The 23357-nt window shown below is 42.6% G+C and overlaps 2 protein-coding genes and 1 long non-coding RNA gene across 9 annotated transcripts in view; 2 read left to right on the top strand and 1 right to left on the bottom strand.

The window, feature by feature from the left end:
- The window catches only part of foxk2a (forkhead box K2a), a 17365-nt gene extending 12724 nt beyond the window's left edge, over positions 1 to 4641 (top strand). The window contains exons 6-9 of one of the 2 annotated variants that reach the window (XM_020461044.2): positions 296 to 498; positions 596 to 856; positions 967 to 1161; positions 1313 to 4641. In XM_020461044.2, coding sequence (XP_020316633.1) covers positions 296 to 498; positions 596 to 856; positions 967 to 1161; positions 1313 to 1524 — 871 coding nt within the window. In that variant the 3' untranslated portion in view covers positions 1525 to 4641. The remainder of the gene's footprint in view (positions 1 to 295; positions 499 to 595; positions 857 to 966; positions 1162 to 1312) is intronic. The other variant, XM_020461045.2, reaches the window with a different exon arrangement.
- wdr45b (WD repeat domain 45B) lies at positions 3855 to 16504 on the bottom strand. Of its 4 annotated transcripts, XM_031805223.1 has the most exons (12): positions 16151 to 16504; positions 15674 to 15736; positions 13664 to 13738; positions 13401 to 13430; positions 12705 to 12806; positions 12373 to 12460; positions 11777 to 11871; positions 11244 to 11434; positions 10985 to 11070; positions 9389 to 9490; positions 8938 to 9059; positions 3855 to 7396 (listed from the first exon to the last, which is right to left on the bottom strand). In XM_031805223.1, exons 1-12 carry the CDS (start codon positions 16215 to 16217, stop codon positions 7290 to 7292), a joined length of 1128 nt encoding a protein of 375 aa, XP_031661083.1. In that variant the 5' UTR covers positions 16218 to 16504; the 3' UTR covers positions 3855 to 7289. The 4 variants fall into 4 exon arrangements, with proteins under 4 accessions (XP_031661083.1, XP_031661084.1, XP_020316287.1 ...); XM_031805224.1 differs by lacking the exon at positions 13401 to 13430; XM_020460698.2 differs by lacking the exon at positions 15674 to 15736.
- LOC109870270 (uncharacterized) lies at positions 12449 to 23357 on the top strand. 3 transcript variants are annotated; one of them, XR_004205514.1, is made up of 3 exons: positions 12449 to 12549; positions 21223 to 21408; positions 21510 to 23357. It is a non-coding gene; the product is annotated as an uncharacterized LOC109870270 (long non-coding RNA). The 3 variants fall into 3 exon arrangements; XR_004205513.1 differs by lacking the exon at positions 12449 to 12549 and adding an exon at positions 15131 to 15256; XR_002252116.2 differs by lacking the exon at positions 12449 to 12549 and adding an exon at positions 16061 to 16204.

Below are 23357 nucleotides of genomic sequence, written 5' to 3'. Positions count from 1 at the left end.
ATTTGTCTGTCTGGGACACTGAGCTCTTAACCTAACATACATGTGTAAAATAAACATTTGAAACCAGACCCCCTAGATGCTTGTCTTCACGAAAACTGAAAAAAATATGTGGTGTCGCCTTGTTAACTCTAAAACCGGAACATCAGGTTTTTGGGGAACTTGCAAAGGCTACTGAGCTCTAAATGAGCCAATGGGCTCTGGGGAGGATGTTTCTTATTGGTATGCGCACACAGATGACAGCACACACTTTCACGTTTGCATCATTCTAATAGTCTTCCTGCTGTCTTCCCTTCAGGAGTGCCCCGGCCTCTCCTAGCCACACAGGGGGGCTGTCGGCCCACTCCAGTGGTGTGCAGACCCCAGAAAGCCTATCCAGGGAGGGCTCCCCTGTCCCCATGGACCCAGAGCCAGCTCGGGCCACAGCTCCCACCACGGCCACTGCCCTACAGCCCAAACTAGCTGTCATCCAGGAGGCCCAATTCGCTAAGAGTGCTACTGGTGAGTTATGTTGGAATGTTTTTTTAAATTTTTTTCTGGTGGTGGGTGGTAAAACCACTCCATTTAGTGTCTGACCTCTGACGCTTGTTTCTGACAGGCTCCACTCTGAACAGCCAGCCGGTGCTGATCGCCATGCAGCGACAGTTGCCCCAGACGACAATGAAGCCTGTTACCTACACCATGGCAACGCCTGTCATGACAACAGCTGTAAGCTCTGCCCCCATCATGCAGACAGTGCACGTACTCCAACAGATTCCGATGGTCACCATGGCTACTGTCGCTGCCACACAGAATTCAGTTGTTACGCTGAAAACAGAACCGCAGGAGAACGGAGGGGGAGACCACAATGGGGTCAAAGGTGGGGAGACTGATTTACAGTAAATTTTTCCATTCTTTGCTGTAACAGTCCCTTTTATAAATTTAAGATTTGTAGTCTTATATTGCAAAGTGTTTGTCGCTCTTTCCCAGTCAAAGTGGAGTCTGTCCCAGGCATCACTACTTCCTCTATAGGCGGGGCCAATCGCATAATCCAGACCTCCCAGGCCACACCCCTAACAGTTACCATCGTGCAACAACCTCCCCTGGGCCAGCATCGGCTTCCTATCAAGGCCATCACACAGAACGGGACTCACCTGGTTCCCATCACTACTGCTGCTAACACAGGTGAGACATTTTCAAAATGGCACCCAACACCCATGAAGCTTTAAAAATGGCAGATAAAAATTACTTTACCAGCCTTTTCACTCCATACTGCTTGTTTGTCAGGCCTGCCAGGAATCCAGTAGTGAAACTCCCTCTCTATCCCCTCTCTCAGCAGTGGTGAACCCCCTCCACCTGTTGGCTGCTCATGCCTCTGCCTCTGCATCGCTGCCCACCAAGAGGCAAAACGGGGAGCTGGCCGACCACCCCGAACCCAAGAGGGTCAAAACTGAGGAGGGGGGCGAGGGCATAGCCCCCGTTGTAACCAACTCGTGCACAAGCGGAGACGGGGACAATGGGGTTAGTGAAAAGGCTGGCGATAAGTAGAGGTCTTGACCCCTCTCCTTAATGAGCTCTACTATCCCACTCCCACGACCGGACTCTCACTCGAAACCACGTTTATCATCTACTCCAAGGTGCCAAAAGACAACGAGGTATAGATCCACCTCCGGACTACAGTATGTGTGAGTAGTAGACAGACCACCACCCACCCATTGGTATAAAAAGCAGAAAATAATATGATGCGAAAACTAAAAGACCAAAACCAGGACAAGCAACGACAACAAAAAAGGAAAATTAGAAGTTGTTAGAAGTTGGAAGTTGACCCTGTTTGAGATACAAACTACAACTAAACCTTAAGTGAAGCACAGTTAAGTCTTGTTAACGTTTAAATGTAAATTAAGTCTATAAAAATGGAAATGAGATCAAAACAGACCTCTGGACTTTGACCACCAGAATCACCAAGCCTTCCACTGCTGATTGGAAAGTTCCTTTTTTAGTTTTTTTCACAGGACAAACCCCCAAGAGAGGGAAGTAGCCAATGGCATCATCCCGGCAGCATTATAGGCAAGCGCTTAATTTTTGGAAAGAAATGACCTAAGACAGTTAACAGTAGTGTATTCTGTAAAATAATGTGTTTGGGGAACCATTCCCTATATCTCTGGCAGCTAGCCTTCATGTCAACCTATCTAATGCAGTCGTGAGTAGATACACTTGAATCCTAGGATCTTCTTTGAGTGTACCACCCGTTTCCCAAGGCACACACATCTATTTAGTAATAACCATACTAAAAACTAGAAGTGGGGTCAAAAACATCTTACGTCACCTGATATTGTGGAATCCTGTATTTTTTGGGGGGGTGGACTCTGTTCAGTGAAATGAATGTAGTCCCCTTTTCCTTCAAGAAAACACTATGGAGTGACTTGTTTTTGTCTAAATCTTAAGTTTCTTTATCGCTGTACATCTAGATTTTTCATATTTTAACAAAATATCCTATAAGATAAAAGTATATTTCCATGCGTGTTTGACTGTATGCTTCATCAATGCTTGCATGTTACTGAATTTAGAGAATGTACATGAGCAGATAACTGAAGAAAAATAAGACTGAATCAATGCTATACTGTATGATTCTGAACAGTGCTGCGCGCTTACCCTTTTCATTTGAGTTATTTCTTCCCCTCCTTTCTTCTGTTTTCCAAGTCATCAATGGCTGTTTCTGTTCAGATGGTATTCTATGTTTCCACGAGGAAAAACAAGTGATAGATGTTTGTTTGGCTTCAGTAAAATGCATTTTTTTCTTTTTTATATATATATATATAAATTAATTTAAACCTTCGTCCTGTGTCGTACCGCCTCTGTGTATTTCTGTATCTCTGCTAAAGGCTCATTCCCAGAGACCGATACGGAATGTTTGTCGCCTTGTCAAGCAGTCAAAGAACATTGTTTTCAACCTGAGATGCCCTGAAGAGGCGGCGATGTTAGTTTCAGCAGCCAGCCACAGTGAGATCAACCATCCTTTTGCAAGGCATCTCTGGGTGACAATGCTGTAAACTTCAACAAATTGTATATTCCTTGACTCCTACTGCAGTGGTCCTTTAGGGGCCCAAGGTATGTTCTGTAACACTGGAGAGAAACAGCTGCTAAGCAGATAGTTTACATCTCTGCCTGGTGTTGAGATTAGGGAATACTAATCTAGTTCTAGGGAAGTAGGGAGGACAGTGCTGTTGATTGAGTCACCATGACACTGCAGCTGCATTCCTGGGAGTTTAGTGTTCCAGGAAGTTACTACGGGCCAGATGTGTGGGAAACGGGGAGAACACTTTTCTCTATGGAACAAGGCTGCATCTGAAAGGGCATATATATATTACTATATATTCATTATATAGTGCACTACTTTTGACAAGAGTCTATAGCCTTGGTTTAGAGTAGTGCACCGTATAGGGAGCCATTTGGATCTGGCAACAAACTTCCCCCACATGGAGCTCTCATGTAATGGATAACAGAACCAACTGGACCACTTATGTCCATATGCTGACATTTTAACTGCCTGAAAACCATATCCTTTACTATAGTACTACTTTAGAGCTGAAAACACAGGGTGGCAGGTAGCCTAGTGGTTAGAGCGTTGGACTAGTAACCGAAAGGTTGCAGGATCGAATCCCCGAGGTAAGGTCAACTCTGTCGTTCTGCCCCTGAATAAAGGCAGTTAACCCACTGTTCCTAGGCCGCCATTGAAAATAATTTGTTCTTAACTGACTTGCCTAGTTAAATAAAAGGTCAAAAACAAAGGGATAAGAGCTGTCTTGGGAGTTTATGGAGCAAGCATGTTTCCTTCTAAAGTAACCTTCACACACAAACAGATCACACGACCCCCAAAATAAGTCACCTACACTACCTGATGTTTTATTCACAAATTTAAATGCAGGATTTTACAATCATGTAGTGAGTGAATTCCACTTGCACAATCAGAGCAGGAAGCAACACATGAAATGCATTCAGTGGTTCCCATTGAACACAGAGAAATGAACGTTGGTACAAAGTTCAGATTTAACGGAACAAATGACAAATACACTAAATACATTGTAGCACAGCATTGTAAGGTCATGCACATGAGCCGATGCTGTGACAAACATAAGATGGGTTCTAAAGTTAATACTGCATGTAGATCCACACATTGAGTCGTATGGAGATCAGAATTTATGCTAGAAATTTGCTTAAGCTGATCATAGTGAACAAGCAGAAGAGTTCTCTTCATGGGCAAACTACACCAGCCAACTAAACCTCACCAGAAAGGAATGGGTGTACATTGTCACACAAAGAGAAGGTGGATTTTGGTTTAAATCAGATTGAATCTTAGGCATAGATTCAATCAGATCAAGCGTCAACCTGTGATGGCAGACACCCACATTTGACGTGGAGCTGAGTTGGAGCCGTCAACTTTGAGCAGCTGCTCTTACGACCATTGTCACGAAGCCCACCGCTCCATTCACGTTAAAAGTTCAGAACAGGAAAGTGTAGGCTATACACGCTCAAATTGAAAACTAAATAATGAGGATTTCTATCATCCTAATCGAGGCGTATTTTACATTCCACTTTTAAACCATGCAGCCAATGTTAATGTCTGCTTTAAGTTTAATGGCAGGAGACGCTTGTGGATTTGACAGCTCTATCGCAGTCCCAATGCCAAAACAACCACTATGCGGATGTCAACTAAAGCGGATCTGATTGAATCAATCCCTTAATCTTGAAAGCATATTTTTTATGTAAGCACAGGGTGGAAACTGGATTTTCTATTCACTGTGATCATAGCAGAACAGTTCATCAGTTCACACAATGACTTGGGAAGGCTTGGCTCTGGGAAAACGGTTGTATTAATTCATGAACGGATGTATGATAAACCCGAACGAATTAAGCTTGTCTGGTGAGGATCCGTTAAGAAGCTGTACGTTATTCAAATTCTCATCTGGAGACTGATTGAGTTTGAGCTTTCATCCTAATCAAAGTACTTGGGCCTAGATTCAATCCAGACCACGGAAGAGCTGCATTATAGCGTGATTGACATTCATTTCCGATTGAGCCGACATATGCAGCGTTTACCATGAATGCAGTCTCTGCGAACACGGAAATCTTGCTTTTAAAAAGGTACATAGCTGCATAGGGGCAATCGGATTGAATCTAGCCCAAAATCAGTGTTTTTTTGGGTCGGCTTATAGGTACTAATTCACCTCATCCTCATATAGACTCATACTGTAAAGAATATTGCACATACATACACACACAGCGACATGAAAATGGCAGGAAGAGTGAAACGATAACACTTGTTAATCAGAAATTGTCTTCTAATTCTGTACAGTTTATGCTGTAAGTTACATATGTTCAGTCTGGCGTATTCATTGTGTTTATACAGAGAGTAAAAGCTAAACCTAGCTCTACCAGGGTGGTGTTTCACCAAGAGGATCACTGAGGTTAACCAGATAACCACCGTAAATACTCAGCCTTTTAATATCAACTTCATATCAAAATAGGAACTTTTAAACTGACTCAATTCTTCAACTGTACGATGATTGAAATAAATATTTATTTCAAAGTTATCTGACCAACTCAATGGCCTTACCTTGTGAAATCCCACCCATGCAATTTGTATATATACATAGTGCATTTGAAAAGGATTCAGACCCCTAGACTTAATTTAACATTAAATTAACATTAAATTACATTAAATTAACATTTTTATGTTACAGCTTTATTCTAAAATGAATTAAATCATTCCCCTTCAATCTACACACATTCTGCAAATGTATTAAATAAAACTAATCACATTTACATAAGTATTCAGACCCTTTACTCAGTACTTTGTTGGCAGCGATTACAGCCTCGAGTCTTCATGAGTATGACTATAAGCTTGGCACATGTATTTGGGGAGTTTCTCCCATTCTTCTCAGCAGATCCTCAAGCTCTGTCAGGTTGGATGGGGAGCGTCGCTGCACCGCTATTTTCAGGTCTCTCCAGAGATGTTCGATCAGGTTCAAGTCAGGCTCTGGCTGGGCCACTCAAGGACATTGAGACTTGTCCCAAAGCCAATTCTGTGTTGTCTTGTCTGTGCTTAGGGTCATTGTCCTGTTGGAAGGTGAACCTTCTCCCCAGTCTGAGGTCTTGAGCGCTCTGGAGCAGGTTTTCATCATGGATCTCTCTGTACTTTGCTCCGTTCATCTTTACTTCGATCCTGACTAGTCTCCCTGTCCCTGCCACTGAAAAACATCCCCACAGCATGATGCTGCCACCACCATGCTTCACCATAGGGATGGTGGCTGGTTTTATCCAGATGTGACACTTCTCATTCAGACCAAAGAGTTCAATCTTGGTGTCATCACAGACACAATCCTGTCTCAGAGCTCTACAAACAATTCCATCGACCTCATGGCTTGGTTTTTGCTGACATGCACTGTCAACTGTGGGACAATATATAAAACAGGTGTGTGCCTTTCCAAATCATTTGAAGTTACCACAGGTGGACTCCAATCAAGTTGTAGAAACAGCTCAAGGATGATCAATGGAACCAGCATGCACCTGAGCTCAATTGAGTCTCATAGCAAAGGGTCTGAATACTTATGTAAATAAGGTATTTCAAAAAAAAAAACTGTTTTCGCTTTGTCATTATGGGGTATTGTGTGTAGATTATAATATGGGAAAAAATGATTACATTTTAGATTAAGGCTGTAACGTAACAAAATATAGAAAGTGAAGGGGTCTGAACTTTCTGAATGCACTGTATGTATGCGAGTATATACACACACTCTACTCTCGATTCAGCTCAGAGGCACTCCCTATAGTTAGATTAGGCGGTGTTAGTTGACAAGATTTGTTTTCTATGCATCTACCTATTAGAATCAACGCTATACACCTTTAAAAAATAACCGCCCGATCACCGTACATTTCACGGAAGACATCTTTAAAAAGCAAGTCTCCCTCGTTCGTCCCCGGACTAGCAGGACAAGGAGGCCCAGGTGACGTCCGTTAGAGTGTTCTCGTCCCCGTCTTGCTGTAGTTGTCTAGTTGTACAGGGAGTCTTTAAGTAGGTTGTCAGAGGGCACTCAGTCCTGAATTCTCTCGGCCCATCTTTCATTCCTCTGTTGTTTCCGAGATGGTGTCTCTCTCACCTTCCCTCTGACGCTTCACGTAGAGTTCATCAGCAGTGGGTGAGCAGAAACATCATCTCCTCCTTCTGTCCATCCCCCTCGTCCTCCTGCTCCAGAAAATAAACCCATCCGCCATATACACGTCTGTCCGTTTGCAGGAGGTGGTAGGGTGAAAGGTCAGATCTTCTCGTCTGTCATCTCCAGGAACTGTGCGTAGACGTCTCGGGAACACTCCCCCTTCTGATTGAACAGGAACTTGTAGTAGCTGCCATCAGCACAAATGGCTGAGGAGAGAGAGAGGTCCCAATAGGAGACCATAGATCAGCTATATTCTCAAATAAATAACTTTTTTTATAGAAAAGTATCCATAAATTTAACACAGTAAAATGAGTCAATGGTGTCAACAATAAAACAATCAAATAAGTGGTGTCAAGTCAAAAATAATATACAGTACCAGTCAAGTTTGGACACTTACTCATTCAAAAGCTTTTCCTTCTTTTGTACTATTTTCTACATTGTAGAATAATAGTGAAGATGTCAAAACTATGAATTAACATATGGAATCGTAAAAACCCAAAAATATATTTTCGATACTTCAAAATAGCCACCCTTTCCCTGATGACAGCTTTGCACAGTTTTGGCATTCTCTCAACCAGCTTCACCTGGAATGCTTTTCCAACGGTCTTCCAACAGGAGTTCCCACATATGCGGAGGACTTGTTGGCTGCTTTTCCTTCACTCTGCGGTCCAACTCATCCCAAACCATCTCAATTGGGTTGAGGTTGGATGATTGTGGAGGCCAGGTCATCTGATGCAGCACTCCATCACTCTCCTTCTTAGTCAAAATAGCCCTTACACAGCCTGGAGGTGTGTTGGGTCATTGTCCTGTCGAAAAACAGTTGAAAGTCCCAAGCAAGTCTTTTCTTTGCAGCAATTCGACGATGAAGGCCTGATTCACAAAGTCTCCTCTGAACAGTTGATGTTGAGATGTGTCTGTTACTTGAACTCTGAAGCATTTATTTGGGCTGCAATCTGAGGTGCAGTTAACTCTAATGAACTTATCCTCTGCAGCAGAGGTAACTCTGGGTCTTCCTTTCCTGTGGTGGTCCTCATGAGAGCCAGTTTCATCATAGCGCTTGATGCTTTTTGCAACTGCACTTGAAGAAACTTTCAAAGTTAGACATTTTCTGGATTGACTGACCTTCATGTCTTAAAGTAATGTTGGACTGTCGATTCGCTTTGCTTATTTGAGTTGTTCTTGCCATAATATGGACGTGGTCTTTTACCAAATAGGGCAATCTTCTGTATACCACCCCTACCTTGTCACAACACAACTGATTGGCTGAAACGCATTAAGAAATTCCACAAATCAACACACACCTGTTAATTAAAATGCATTCCAGGTGACTACCTCATGAAGCTGGTTGAGAAAATGCAAAGTGTGCAAAACTGTCAAGGCAAAGGGTGGCTACTTTGAAGAATCTCAAATGTAAAAAAGATTTGGATTAGTTTAACACTTGTTTGGTTACTACATGATTCCATGTGTTATTTCATAGTTTATGTCTTCACTACTATTCTATAATGCAGAAAATAGTCAAAATCAAGCAAAACCCTGGAATGAGTAGGTGTGTCCAAACCTTTGACTGGTACTGTATGTGTCAGTATGGAAGTAATGTCACTCCGAATCCGTCTATAAACACTGGGCAGGAAGTAGCTGGAGTATGTATAGCTCATGACTGCATTGGGCTCTGTTCCAGAGGTCTGCCAACACAAACAAGTACTCAGAGAGAGATACTACCTCTCACACACACACACGCATTACTCACCTATGACAGAGTTGGGTTCTGTTCCGAAGGAACACACACACGGCGAGTTTGATGGAACCTGGAACTTGGAGAAGCTCCACTTTGAGCTGAAGTACTTAGGAAGGAAACTGGCCGAGGCTAGGCTAAGAATAAAAGGAAACAACAAATGATTCCGGGATGGGTTTGGAATTACAGGAAGCACTGGTACGGATTGGAGAATAGGTTTGGAATGGTGGCTGGTTTAAAGATTAACATTTGAAAAACAATGTGCTCACTTTTAAGTTATTCCTCCAAAGAACAGGGTGTATATCCTTGAACAGTCAAAAAGAGCTTCATCACCACTGCCACTCATCTGACCACATGTGCAACAAGGCACTACATACACTTTCAATCAATGTTGCAGAATTTGGACTTCGGTTAAGAGATCATGTTGACAGTGCAGAGAAAGGTTAAATGTTTGTCTCAGACCGACCTGGACTGTTTGTTCCTCTTGGGGTCCTCTGCAGCGAATATGTGGACTGTACCGTGGTCACTAGACACACAGATGAGGGACGCATCCTGGTTGAAATTGATGCTGGGGAGGGGAAATAAGTTACCAAACAGGACTATAACAAGCAACTTAATGTAGTTATCGTACCTAGCAACCTTAAGACAGGTACAGTAACTGTAAATCACTCTGGAGCAGAGAGTCTGCTAAATGACTCAAATGTAAACATTAAGCCAGGTGTACACTACACGATTTAGCTGTCCCAGACAAGTTTGAGATCGGAGACAAAATCCCCATGTCGTTGCCTAGTCGAGGCGTGCGACCGCCATCAATGCTTGTTTAATGTGAGCGGGTCAAAGACGCAATCTGAGGGCTACCGACCTCGTCTTTGAACAGTTTCAGACGTCCTTATATTTTCAAACATGTCAAATCAAATCTTACACGTGATTAGCAGATGTTATTGCGGGTGTAGCGAATTGCTTGTGCTTCTAGCTCCGACAGTGCAGTAATATCTAACAAACTACACAACATGTACCCAATACACACAACTCTAAGTAGGAATGAATTAAGACCATATACATATGGACGAGCGACGTCAGAGCGGAATGGACTAAGATACAGTAGAATAGTATAGAATACAGTATATACATATGAGATGAGTAATGCCAGATATGTTAACAATATTAAAGTGACTAGTGTTCCATTCCTTAAAGTGGCCAGTGATTTCTAGTCTATGCCTATAGGCAGCAGCCTCTAATGTGCTAGTGATGGCTGTTAACAGTCTGATGGCCTTGAAATAGAAGCTATTTTTCAGTCTCTCGGTCCCAGCTTTGATGCACCTGTACTGACCTCGCCTTCTGGATGATAGCGGGGTGAACAGGCAGTGGCTCGGGTGGTTGATGTCCTTGATGATCTTTTTGGCCTTCCTGTGACATCAGGTGCTGTAGGTGTCCTGGAGGGCAGGTAGTTTGCCCCTGGTAATGCGTTGGGCAGATGCATTGGGCGGTGGGCAGATGTTTGATTTTATCTGCACAAAATCTCCAATGCTCTTGTATTGTGAGATGTGCAACAACACGTTTTGAGAGCGGTGATCAGCAATAGCCAATGAGAGCTCACCAGAGAAGAAGCCAGTGAGGTGATTACGTTGTTTTGCATCACCCAGAATGTGTACTCTCAAGCAGAACGATGACTACTACTAGTACGCATTTGTACTCGCCTTTAATAAAAGCCAAAGTGTAAAATCGTTACAGCTCTGAAGTTCACAAGCAATGTTATTCAATTCAAAAGGTTAGCTAGATATTTCAACTCTGTATGGCGAGCGTAAATGTCTGACTGAACGTTTTTGAGGCTGCTTTGAGCCACAGTTAAATCTAACCACATCATTGTTTTCGCGAGAGAACCTCAAGACCAAGCCACATGGTTTAGTGTGCCCACCACTATGTTGGCAACACAAAAAGAAACTAAAGGAAAGACGGTTGTTTAATGTCAGGATTTAGAAAGTCGTGTAGTGTCCACCCGGCTTTAGAGCATTTCTCACATCTAACTTCAGATGAAGAAAAGGCCCAGGTCGGTTGTTCTCACCAGTAGATGTTAGCAGCCTGTGACCCTCGCCTCAACTCCTGAATCAGGTGGCCTGCCATGGTGTCAAATATTCTGATCAGGGTCCCCTGGAGAGAAATAAACAAAGGCACCGAGACACAGCGTTGGGAGTTGGTCACCCCTAGTCTTCAAGCAACAAGGACAACCAATGCTAGATATAAAAAGCCTAAGGCACTGTCTAGGCCCAGGAGTAGTGTTAAAAGGGTTAAGCCAATGAGTAGTTCTAAAGGGGTTGTAATACTTTCTCGGAGGCAGTGGCTATCCTGGTTCCCTGCAGGTTGAGGGCGATGCAACACAGCGCCCCCTCGTGGGCGGGGATGTCCACTGGAGGCTTCTCTGTGTTGGCAAGGTCTACGATCTGCACGTGCCCAGAGTGGGTCCCCGGGAACGCCAGCAGAGAGTTGTTACTGTTGGGACAGAGCACACACAGACCTGGGGGAGGAGGGTGAGGAGTTATGGATACAGTCATAGAGAGAGCAAAAGAGAGCGAGAGAGGAAAGGAGAAGAGCAAGAGAGAGAATGTGTCGATGGCTACACATTACAACCATGTAACACTCTTGTGAGGGTTGTGTGTTTACATCAATTATGAGTGTGTCCAATATATTTAGCAGAGAGAGAGAGAAAGAAGCTAGGATACATTACAACCATTTAACATTCTTGTGAAAATGGTTTGTTTACTTAAATGATGGGCGTGTCTAATGCATCTAGCAGGCTGGTTAGGTATCGGAGAGCTGCAGTAGACAGTAGCTGGACTGTCTGTGTAGTAGTACTGACCTTTGGGGTTATAGCAGGTCTCAAACACATGCAGCTGATGAGGGTTGTGGGTGAACGTGAACACTTTGATCATAGAGTCCAGGACCACCACGATCCTGAGGACATCAGAGAGATGCAGACATTAGGCTCAAGACTGAGAAAAGGGAGAGATCTGGCCCACTAACATACAGCAATCTAATGGGGAAACATTGGTAAGAAAACATTTCACTACTCCTGACACCAACATATTACCTTCTGACATTCCCTTTAATGTTACCTAAAAAGGTGAACATCTTAACAGTCATAAACCACATAAGTAGTACTTTAAAGTATTTTTTTTACTCAAGTACTTTACACCACTGTTCCCTATACAGTGCACTACAATACTTCCAACCAGATTGCTGTGTCATTGTGTCAAATTCCTCCTGGAGGAGCAGCCATTGATGATGAAATCAATCCCGGCAGTGTGAAACACAAAGATTGCATTCCTGGTTGGTCGGTAAGATGCTTGAAGAGGGAGTTAAAGTGGTACTAACTTCTTACTTAATTTGTACTGGCACGCAACACTGCTAATAGAGACACATTAAGGGAAGAAACAGGGTGGGGAGTGTTCCTACCGGTCCCTTCGAAGCTTCACTGCTTTGACCTCCGTGGAGAACTCAATTTCTATAACCGTCTTTTTCTTCAGGTCATCCCAGATCATCACTGGAGGAAAACATCAGAGGACATGGTGGGAATTACAACCGACAAGACCAACATGACATGATGACGTTTGTCTCTAGTGCCAGACCAATGTAAGGAAATAACTAGATAAAAGGTCACTGTGATGGAAAAAGACTACCACTGGGAGATCATTTTGGGGGTTCCAAAATATATTATTTCTAATGCTCACATTACATATGTGACGGAAAGTTCAACACATGAACAACACACACAGTAACCACCATACCTTTGTTAGGTGGGTATTTGGGCTTTTTTCCTCCTCCAACCAGCGCTAGGTAGTTACACCTGAACAGCATCTCCACATGCCCGACCCCGCCCTCCATGAACTCTGGAAGACACATATAATCACCTCATTGGCCATTAAGCTGTCAATCTGGCGGGTGGCGAGTAAACTGAGCCAATGAGAATCAAGGGTGTCGCCTCAAAAACCACCGCAATTATCCAAACCATTATTCCAATAAGATCTATAAATGTGACTAGAGAGATACGTCCCTGACAAGGAGAATTTAAATAGTTGTAATATCTCAAAGTTTTACTAAATAGCAAACAACTCTTCACTCCATCTGCATATTATAGCAAACCATTCCAGCATGCATGATGCATCACTGTAATAAAAATTACTGTAGTCCTGGTGTTATTTAGACCCATATCAACAAAAGCCTGCACACCCTGCAGCAACCCACCAGAACCAGGTTGGGCCATCCCTGGCCTATACTATAGGCTAATCCTTTCCCTACAGTACAGTAAGCCATTTCCTATTATGACTTTGGACCAGGTCATGTGAGGAGTCACATGTGCAGGGCTCAGTGGCGAAATGATTAACTTCCTCATTTAGCCCTCCTCATCCAACCAGAGCACCAACCCAGCCACAGACAGACAGATCCATCTCATCTCACAAACATCAGGAGCGGGAAGGAAGTACCTTGGCTCTCGCTGTCACAATGCTGTGTCCCTGTGTGCAGCAGAATGGCCTCGATTTACTGCAAGCAATGCTAGTGACCCATTGAGTTTATTTACATATCAACAAAATGGCTACACAAGAACTTTTAATTAACAGTAAACCGTGGAAAAAGGCACATTATGATGAATCATGATTATCAGAAAGGATATGTTTGATACACTTCTAATTATGATTGTATGTTTCATATTTGCAGTACAGTCATTTTTATTTTGACATATATTTACCTTGTTTTTCTTTCTCTTTGAGTGGATCTGTGTTGTACACTCTAAACCCATTCTCCATTCCGCAAGCAAAGCATCCTGGAAGGAGCACCGACAGACAATACCAATGGTTAAAGCAACCCTGATCAAAGCTAGGTCCAAATTCACAGTGAATGAATAACCACGATATTTATCCAACTTCAAAGACATCATGATTATGAGGGAGATAAACTATGGACAGTCTATGATTCCAGTCAGGTTCTCTCTCGTTCCTATCAGATTTGGAGCATGTCCTACGACTCCGGTAACCTGAAGTTGCCTGCGAGGAATGAGCACACAGTGATCATTGAGCAGTGTTGGAATATTAGCTAACAGTCATTGCTTTGTTTGGAGGGAGACCCATTCATTCACTGCTCAGGGAAGAAAAGCTGACTAGGGCCACCCGACCCACACACACTGGTACCAAGCTTGTACCTGTCACATGTCTGTCTGCCTAGACTGATATGAAATTGTTCTATCTGATTCTGCATCTAAAATTATGTATATGTTATGAGTTTAAAAAGGAAGGTATATTGTGCACTTGACCAAGTTTGATGTGTAAAACATAATTAGTCTTTCCCCTGCCAATTCTAGGGCTACACTCACTAACTAAACAATGGATCATCATACTCACAGCTTGAACTAGCTTTTGATGTACAGTAAACTATTTAGTAGTATCTTAGCAGTTGTCAAACTAAAGTTCTAACCACAGATAAAGGGGGCAGTTCTAGATGTGTTATAACCATGATTTGTTCCATATAACGTTAAATATGTAGCTACAATAACTAGCTAGCTAACGACAGAGATAAAAATTATAAAATGTTACAACCCTGCAAGCGTATAGCTACTGTTAACTGTAAATGAATATTTGACGTTAGCCACAACATTAGCGCTATCTTGTGGAACAGTAGAACCCCCCACAGCTGTATTTCCGGCTAGCTAACGTAACGTTGTTAGCTGATGCTAGCGTATTATTAAAATCTAAAACGTGAGAGCCCAACATATCCATGATATTTAGCTCTTAATATGATTAAAGATCAGAGTTACATGTAATACCATTTAGTTTGCTCAAATGACAATCCAATCACTTGTATTTCACAACAACTGAATATTGCTAACGTTAGCTAGACATAACTAACTAGCCTAGGCTGGGTGTAATGCTGCGTTCATAACCAAGTGGGAAGGAAGTATTTACCACATACGACTGACACCCCAAATTGTCCCTCCTACTAGTGGGAAACTCGTCTATCATCACTGAGCTCCACATGCTGACCTTACCTAGCGGATAAATTGTTTTGAGTACAGCATTTTTGGCAGGTTAAATAAAACATTATTTATAAAAAGCAATATATTATTACGGTTTTTGAACATATAAGTTTACAAGCATGACAGCTGTCCTTTTAGTTTATGGTTGACACAGATTGTTGGCAATTAGCAAATCTGAGTTTATTAACGAGTCAAAGCACGTGAATGCATCCAACAGAGTGTTATCCAGGAAGCAGGTTTGAGGAGCTGGCGAGGTAAATTTGGTCAACTCGGGATAACCGGCCATACGAAAGTGGCTCACCTTTTAGCCAGGTAAACAAACCTACTCCAGTGCAGGCTAACTCATTGCTAACTCCAATTGCTAACTCCAATTGCACTGAATGAAATGACTGAGCTGCGAGTTGAGGAGCGATTAAATCAGATTCCCTCCCTCTTGTAAAGATTGCATCATCATTAAATATAGTTTTTGCCTTGGCAGCAACTAATGGGGATCATTATAAATACAAAGATGGCAGTAGCGATAAGTAATAAAATAAAGACAGTGCTCCTAAATGCCTATTTCACACCATAGCCTGCTGAAATTGCAAGATAACTTTTCTTTAATTTGTATTTAGGCACAAATGAAAATGTGGCACTGACTCACCCAAGAATTTAAATTTTAGCATTATCTCAATGAAGAGTTCGACATTCGACTATAGCCATGTGCGACATGTACAGGCAGTTACAAACCTGCTAGAGTTAGCGGCAGGCGTAGGTGCAATATCCACTGTCGTAGTATGGATGAATCCTGAGCTGGAATGTGAAGTTAACTGAAATTAGTTAGCTTTAGGAAACCCTGAATGGCACATATTAGTGCTAGAGGCATCACTACAGACCCTGGTTCGATTCCATTCTGTATCACAACCGGCCGTGATTCAGAGTCCCATAGGGCGGCGCACAATTGGCCCAGTGACGTTAGGATTTGGCCGGGGTTGAGCGTCATTGTAAATAATAATTTGTTCTTAACTGACTTGCCTAGTTAAATAAAGGTAAAAAAATGTTTTAAAGTAGATCTAGCTTGCTTTACTACGTCACAACTCGTAATTACCACCTTCCAACTTGGTTATGAATGCAGCATTTACAGCCCGGCCTCAAAACGTCGTTAGCATGGCATCGACGACAGAACTGGCAACCAAAGAAGATTTCGATGAAGAAACAATTTCTCACCATGATCCTGGTTGAATCCCGCGTACAGTAGTCCGTTCCCATGTGCGTTTGATGGTAGTAAATTCATTATTTCGATCAGATAATCACAGTCGTGCGTTAGACAAATTTTCACAGACTGCTAGCTAGCTACCATTTCTCCTGTGCCAGAGCCAGTTAGGAAAAACAACACAGCTCTTGGTTCATCCAGGACGGTCAAAAGAGCACCGAGTGATCGAGTGGGAGTTTCATCAAATATGGTGGATAAATGAAGATAGTTCAATCAGGCCTTTTACCGTTGTCTGCTTAAGGGGATGGCACTCCCATAGACACTGCGATAGCAGTCAGCTTTCAGAGGTTCTCAATGTTGGGAGAGGTCCGTGGAGGTACTGCATGGGGTCCGCGGTCAAATCTCAAAATATGTTTTACATTTAATTTTTTAAAATTAATAATACTAACAGATTAAACTACTTTTGGCCAAGGGATCCATGGAATAAGATTAAAGTGTGTAATAGAGACCCACAGTGAAGGTGTCATAATTCCCATAAAATCTAGCGGTCAAACAGGAAAATGGTTTCAATCGTTTTTCCACCATTCATTTTTCCCATAGGGGATTTTAGAAACACTTAAAATAAGGACAGTGTTTTGTGTAGGCTTACCCTGGCGTGACGTTTTGATAACTGCGCAAATCTCTCCTGGACAAGGTAACTTTTATCAATATATTTGCCTGTAATTACCCGCAAAAATGAAATGCTAATTAGATGCTAATTAGCATTAGATGCTAATGTGCTAATGTGTAATCATACAGAAAGTACTACACATCCTGTCGCAAACTTTGACAAGGTGGGAAAATCCTCCACATTTCTCCATGCAAGTAACCTAGGAGTCGATATTATAGCCTTTATAGTTTCTCATGTAAATTATTGATATTGTGGATTTCTCGTGTATTCTTGTTTAGCTTTTTTTAAATACCTAGCTAGCTACAGTAGCCTTTTTAAAATTACTATAACTTTTTTAAATTACCTTTGCAGCTAACCTCTCCTTCGATCAGAAGCAAGAATGGTTCTGTGCTATGTACCGGATTGTAACCACAACTCCGATAAGTACACATGCATTTTATTGTTTACCAACCTCTGTAAGCGAGAGGCTTTGCTGGAGCTGTGGGAGAAGGTAAACCCTGTTTGCTAGCTGCTGACAAGCTATTTTGGTTAGGTCAAAGATCTGTGGTTAACTAGATGCTTTTGAAAGTTGTCTAGATATCCCCCGACTAGTTACGTGTACAACACACGTTACCATCCTTACAAGTAAAAATAAAATCAGCATAGGCTAGCATAAAGACCTTTTTTAATTTTGACAAGTCCTTTGTCAGCTAGTTAATGTTAGTTCACGGTTTGTGTAGTCATACTTTTTTATGAGATCAAATCAAATAAAGTTTTTGTCACGTGCGCTGAATACAACAGGTGTAGTAGACCTTACAGTGAAATGCTTACATACAGGCTCTAACCAATAGTGCAAAGAAGGTATTAGGTGAACAATAAGTAAGTAAAGAAATGAAGACTGTGAAAAACAGTAGCGAGGCTATATACAGTAGTGAGGCCATAAAAGTAGCGAGGATACATACAGACACCGGTTAGTCAGGCTGATTGAGGTAGATATGGTTAAAGTGACTATACATATATGATGAACAGAGTAGCAGTAGCGTTAAAGAGGGGGTGGTGGGTGGCGGGACACAATGCAGATAGCCCGGTTAGCCAATGTGCGGGAGCACTGGTTGGTCAGGCCAATTGAGGTCATATGTACATGAATGTATAGTTAAAGTGACTGTGAATATGATAAACAGAGAGTCTGTGTAAAAGAGGAGTTTGAGGGGGGCACACAATGCAAATAGTCCGGGTAGCCATTTGATTACCTGTTCAGGAGTCTTATGGCTTGGGGGTTAAAACTGTTGAGAAGCCTTTATTGTCCTAGACTTGGCACTCTGGTACCGCTTGTCAGGATATAGCTAGCTAAATATTGCCTGGTGGGCTAGCTAGTTGGCTACATTAGTTGGGGTGCCATGTTAGCTAGCTAACACTATCTCACGTGGTGTCATTGGACTTCCCTGACAGGCGGTGACATGCTAGCGAATGTGCCTAACGTTAGTGATTAGCGCTAACTAGCTATTGTTAAATATTCACTAGCTAGCATGTGGGGTCTGGGCAAAAGTCTGACCACACAAACAGTGAGCGAAGGTTAACTAGCTGGCTAGCTAGCTCACAAAGCACTTGTGTGCTCAATATTTTGACATAGAAAACAAATGGTTTTGTTCCACGAGTGCATCTGTTGTGCATGACTAATCAAATGACCTGTGAAGTCAGTTATACATGTCAGCAGGGATGGATTAAGCTAGCCCGAGACCAGTACTTTTCACACTGGGCTAGTAGACAATCTGCCAAACTAGCCTGACATAGCAGTGACATTTTCACACGCCACAGATTTAGGACTTGAATGTTACCGGGGCTAGTTTAAATCTTGGTCTGCTGGACAGTGCCCAAAATGCTTATGTTCCATCCCTGCATGACAGTCCCTTTCAGACAACCTCCCTTATCAATGTTGGTCCTTCTCAGTGACCTCACGGCTGAGGGTTTTAACTTTCCTCTTGACAATCAGAAAGGATATATACAGATGTATACAGTACCAGTTCAACATTTGGACACACCTACTCATTCAAGGGTTTTTCTTTTATTTTTACTATTTTCTAAATTGCTTAATAATAGTGAAGACATCAAAACTATGAAATAACACATATGGAATCAAATCAAATCAAATTTTATTTGTCACATACACATGGTTAGCAGATGTTAATGCGAGTGTAGCGAAATGCTTGTGCTTCTAGTTCCGACAATGCAGTAATAACCAACAAGTAATCTAACTAACAATTCCAAAACTACTGTCTTATACACAGTGTAAGGGGATAAAGAATATGTACATAAGGATATATGAATGAGTGATGGTACAGAGCAGCATAGGCAAGATACAGTAGATGATATCGAGTACAGTATATACATATGAGATGAGTATGTAAACAAAGTGGCATAGTTAAAGTGGCTAGTGATACATGTATTACATAAGGATGCAGTCGATGATATAGAGTACAGTATATACGTATGCATATGAGATGAATAATGTAGGGTAAGTAACATTATATAAGGTAGCATTGTTTAAAGTGGCTAGTGATATATTTACATCATTTCCTATCAATTCCCATTATTAAAGTGGCTGGAGTTGAGTCAGTGTCATTGTCAGTGTGTTGGCAGCAGCCACTCAATGTTAGTGGTGGCTGTTTATCAGTCTGATGGCCTTGAGATAGAAGCTGTTTTTCAGTCTCTCAGTCCCAGCTTTGATGCACCTGTACTGACCTCGCCTTCTGGATGATAGCGGGGTGAACAGGCAGTGGCTCGGGTGGTTGATGTCCTTGATGATCTTTATGGCCTTCCTGTAACATCGGGTGGTGTAGGTGTCCTGGAGGGCAGGTAGTTTGCCCCCGGTGATGTGTTGTGCAGACCTCACTACCCTCTGGAGAGCCTTACGGTTGAGGGCTGAGCAGTTGCCGTACCAGGCGGTGATACAGCCCGACAGGATGCTCTCGATTGTGCATCTGTAGAAGTTTGTGAGTGCTTTTGGTGACAAGCCGAATTTCTTCAGCCTCCTGAGGTTGAAGAGGCGCTGCTGCGCCTTCTTCACGATGCTGTCTGTGTGAGTGGACCAATTCAGTTTGTCTGTGATGTGTATGCAGAGGAATCATGTAGTAATCAAAGAAGTGTTAAACATATTTTAGATTCTTCAAAGTAGCCACCCTTTGCCTTGATGACAGCTTTGCATTCTCTCAACTAGCTTCATGAGGTAGTCACCTGGAAGGCATTTCAAATAACAGGTGTAGCTTGTTAATTTGTGGAATTTCATTCCTTCTTAATGTGTCTGAGCCAATCAGTTGTTGTGACAAGGTAGGGGTGGTATACAGAAGAGAGCCCTATATGGTAAAAGACCAATCACATATTATGGCGCGAAGAGAAACGACAGTCCATCATTACTTTAAAACATGAAGATCAGTCAATCCAGAAAATTTCAAGAATTTAGCAAGTTTCTTCAAGTGCAGTCGCAAAAACCATCAATCGCAATGATAAAACTGGCTCTCATGAGGACCGCCAGAGGAAAGGAAGACCCAGAGTTAACTTTGCTGCAGAGGATAACATGTATTAGAGTTACAAGCCTAAAAGTAAATGCTTCACAGAGTTCAAGTATCAGACACATCTCAACATCAACTGTTCAGAGGAGACTGAATTGCTGCAAAGAAACCACTAGTAAAGGACAGCAATAGAAGAAGAAGAGACTTGCTTGGGCCAAGAAACACAAGCAATGGACATTAGACCGGTGGAAATCTGTCCTTTGGTCTGATGAGTCCAAATGTGCGATTTTTGGTTCCAACCGCCGTGTCTAGACAGAGTAGGTGAACGGATGATCTCTGCATGTGTGGTTCCCACCGTGAAGCATGGGGGTGCTTTGATGGTGACACTATCTGTGATTTATTTAGAATTCAAGGCACACTTAACCAGCATGGCTACCACAGCATTCTGCAGTGATACGCCATCCCATCTGGTTTGCGCTTAGTTGGACTATCATTTGCTTTTCAACAGGAAAATGACCCAACACACCTCCAGGCTGTGTAAGGGCTATTTGACCAAGGATAGTGATTGCTGCATCAGATGACATGGCCTCCAGTCACCCAACCTCAACCCAATTGAGATGGTTTGGGATGAGTTGGACCGTGGAGTGAAGGAAAAACATCAAGAAAGTGCTCAGCATATGTGGGAACTCCTTCAAGACTGTTGGGAAAGCATTTCAGGTGAAGCTGGTTGAGAGAATGTCAAGAGTGTGCAAAGCTGTCATCAAGGCAAAGGGTGGCTACTTTGAATAATCTCAAATACAAAATATATTTTGATTTAACACTTTTTTGGTCACTAGAAGTCTGTGGGTAATTGTATTTTAATATACTGTACATGTTACCATTTTAGGAATCAACTTAAAGTAAAAGTTTTTTTGTTTTTTTTGTCTTTCAGGTGGGAGGACCGGGTCTGCAGCTGCCATTTTCCAGTGGGAAAGAGAAATGGCCATGTATTTACTAGGAAAGGAAGCTCATCCACCATGGCAGAAGAGGAAATGCCAGACTGTTGAATGGGGAAACAAGAACAAACAATGAGGCATGAGGATTGGGTGTTGAGGGACCACTTGCCACATTGTCCAATGTATGCGTATGTTATGATAATCAGTGTGTTTTCTGTCCAGATAAAGATGATGATACAGCATTGAAAAAGACCTACCACTGACCAAATGTTTTGTTTTCCAGTCCAACAGGAGTGCATCCCTCAGACCATCCAGTACATGGACATCCTTTACCAGTCTGATCTGAGCGTGGGGGTCCAGTTATAGAGACTACAGCACATTGACCCTGTGGACGGACAGGCCAATAACTCATCAAATATGATACAATATTGTGTAAAACATTGAATTTGTAGATGCATCTAGGGCTGTGGCCATCACAGTAATTTACTGTTAATTAACGTAAACACATTTAAGCATTTCCTGGCTTCTACACAAGCCACAGATGCAGACCTTTGGAACATCTACATTTCTTTTAATGTCTAATAAATAACACAAACAAGTCAATGACACAGTAGAGAAAAGAAAGTCCTATATACAGTGTGTGTAAAAGGCATGAGGAGGTAGGCAATAAATAGGCCATAGGAGTGAATAATTACAATTTAGCAGATTAACACTGGAGTGATAAATGAGCAGATGATGTGCAAATAGAGATATTGGTGTGCAGAAGAGGAAATCAAATAAAAACAGTATGGGGATGAGGTAGGTAGATTGGGTGGGCTATTTACAGATGGACTATGTACAGCTGCAGTGATCAGTTAACTGCTCAGATAGTTGTTTAAAGTTGGTGAGGGAAATAAAAGTCTCCAACTTCAGCGATTTTTGCAATTCGTTCCAGTCACTCTGAATCACTGTTCACTCACATCACTCTCCATCATGTGATCGGGTCATTCTCACAGGCTACAAGTGAAGACAGACACATCGGAGACGCAACTGCGCGCTACCATTGGCTTCCCTGAAAATAGGTACTGACAAGAGAAGCAATATGAGTCTGTCAGAGGTCATCACACTGGATTGGGATGGTGATGGAGGTTTTGGTGGTCCACACAATGAAGAAGGTGTCCCTTCCAGTGATTTGGTGCCAGTAAGGATGGTCTTCAGAGGCAATAATACCCTCCCTCCTTGATATAGAAATCCTTTGACTTCACTGCCTCTTCAATGGTAAGGTCCCTTGCACTATAGGGACACTTGACTTCCATCACTGCTGTGGTGCCAACCAGACCATCTGGTGAGGCACCCAGGATCCCAGACCCAGTGACCCAAAGCCCTGGCTCATGTACATCCATCCCTGTAGCCATTTTGAATGCCTTGATGCATCTTCGTTATCTGTGCCCCACTTTACAGACAACACCCCATCCATTCTGATATGTGGACCCTTTTTTAGCAGCGAGGGAGAAATGAGCTTGGCCCTAACCACTGCTCCATAATTGCTAGCAGTCAACCTCCCTCTCCTAATGTTGTGCCAGTTGGGGTTGGTGTGCTGTCCAACTGGTGCCTGCCATATAGCCTCCTGCTGCTCCATCCACAGTGCCATGCCAGACAGGATGCCTGCATGCCCCAGTTGCCCTTGTTTTTTAATAATGTCCGTTACAGACAGGGATGACAGGGAAGGGGTTGTTCTGGCTCAGGTTCAAGGAGTCATGCCATTCCACTGAACCTTCCCAAGAGACGGTTCCTTTTAACCACTCCTCTGTGGGCTCTAGGGACAGAGGGTTGTAGTGTTCGGCCGGGTACAGGTCCTCCACTGAATGTACCTGGTTGGGCACAGCTTGCTTCCTCCACCATACTGCTGATATTGTGAACCGCCCAACTAGGCTGCGTGGCTACACTTATGAGCTCCATGGAGGCATTCGCATGTGTTAGAGAGAATCCCCTGGTCACCTATAGAGAACTGCTAAGAGGAAGGATGTTAAATGCCACATGCCTTTCCATACATGACTTTGAAAACCATGAAATGCATTTGTTGTAAGAAATGTGCTATATAAATCAAGTTTGATTTGATTGATGACATTAAAGCTGTAAAATATTTAATTAA

The sequence above is a fragment of the Oncorhynchus kisutch genome, linkage group LG25 (genome assembly GCF_002021735.2).
Source record: "Oncorhynchus kisutch isolate 150728-3 linkage group LG25, Okis_V2, whole genome shotgun sequence".
NCBI classification, from domain to species: domain Eukaryota; kingdom Metazoa; phylum Chordata; class Actinopteri; order Salmoniformes; family Salmonidae; genus Oncorhynchus; species Oncorhynchus kisutch.
The sequence above is the reverse complement of the archived record's forward strand: the minus strand, read 5'-3'. Positions and strand labels throughout refer to the sequence as shown.

Coding starts and splice junctions, on each gene's coding strand:
- wdr45b (XM_031805223.1), bottom strand. CDS start 16,217: ATGAATTTACTACCATCAAACGCACATGGGAACGGACTACTGTACGCG. Junction 13,431..13,663: donor CAAAGAGAAAGAAAAACAAG/GTAAATATATGT, acceptor TGCTGCACACAG/GGACACAGCATTGTGACAGC. Junction 11,071..11,243: donor TAGCCACTGCCTCCGAGAAA/GTATTACAACCC, acceptor ATTTCTCTCCAG/GGGACCCTGATCAGAATATT.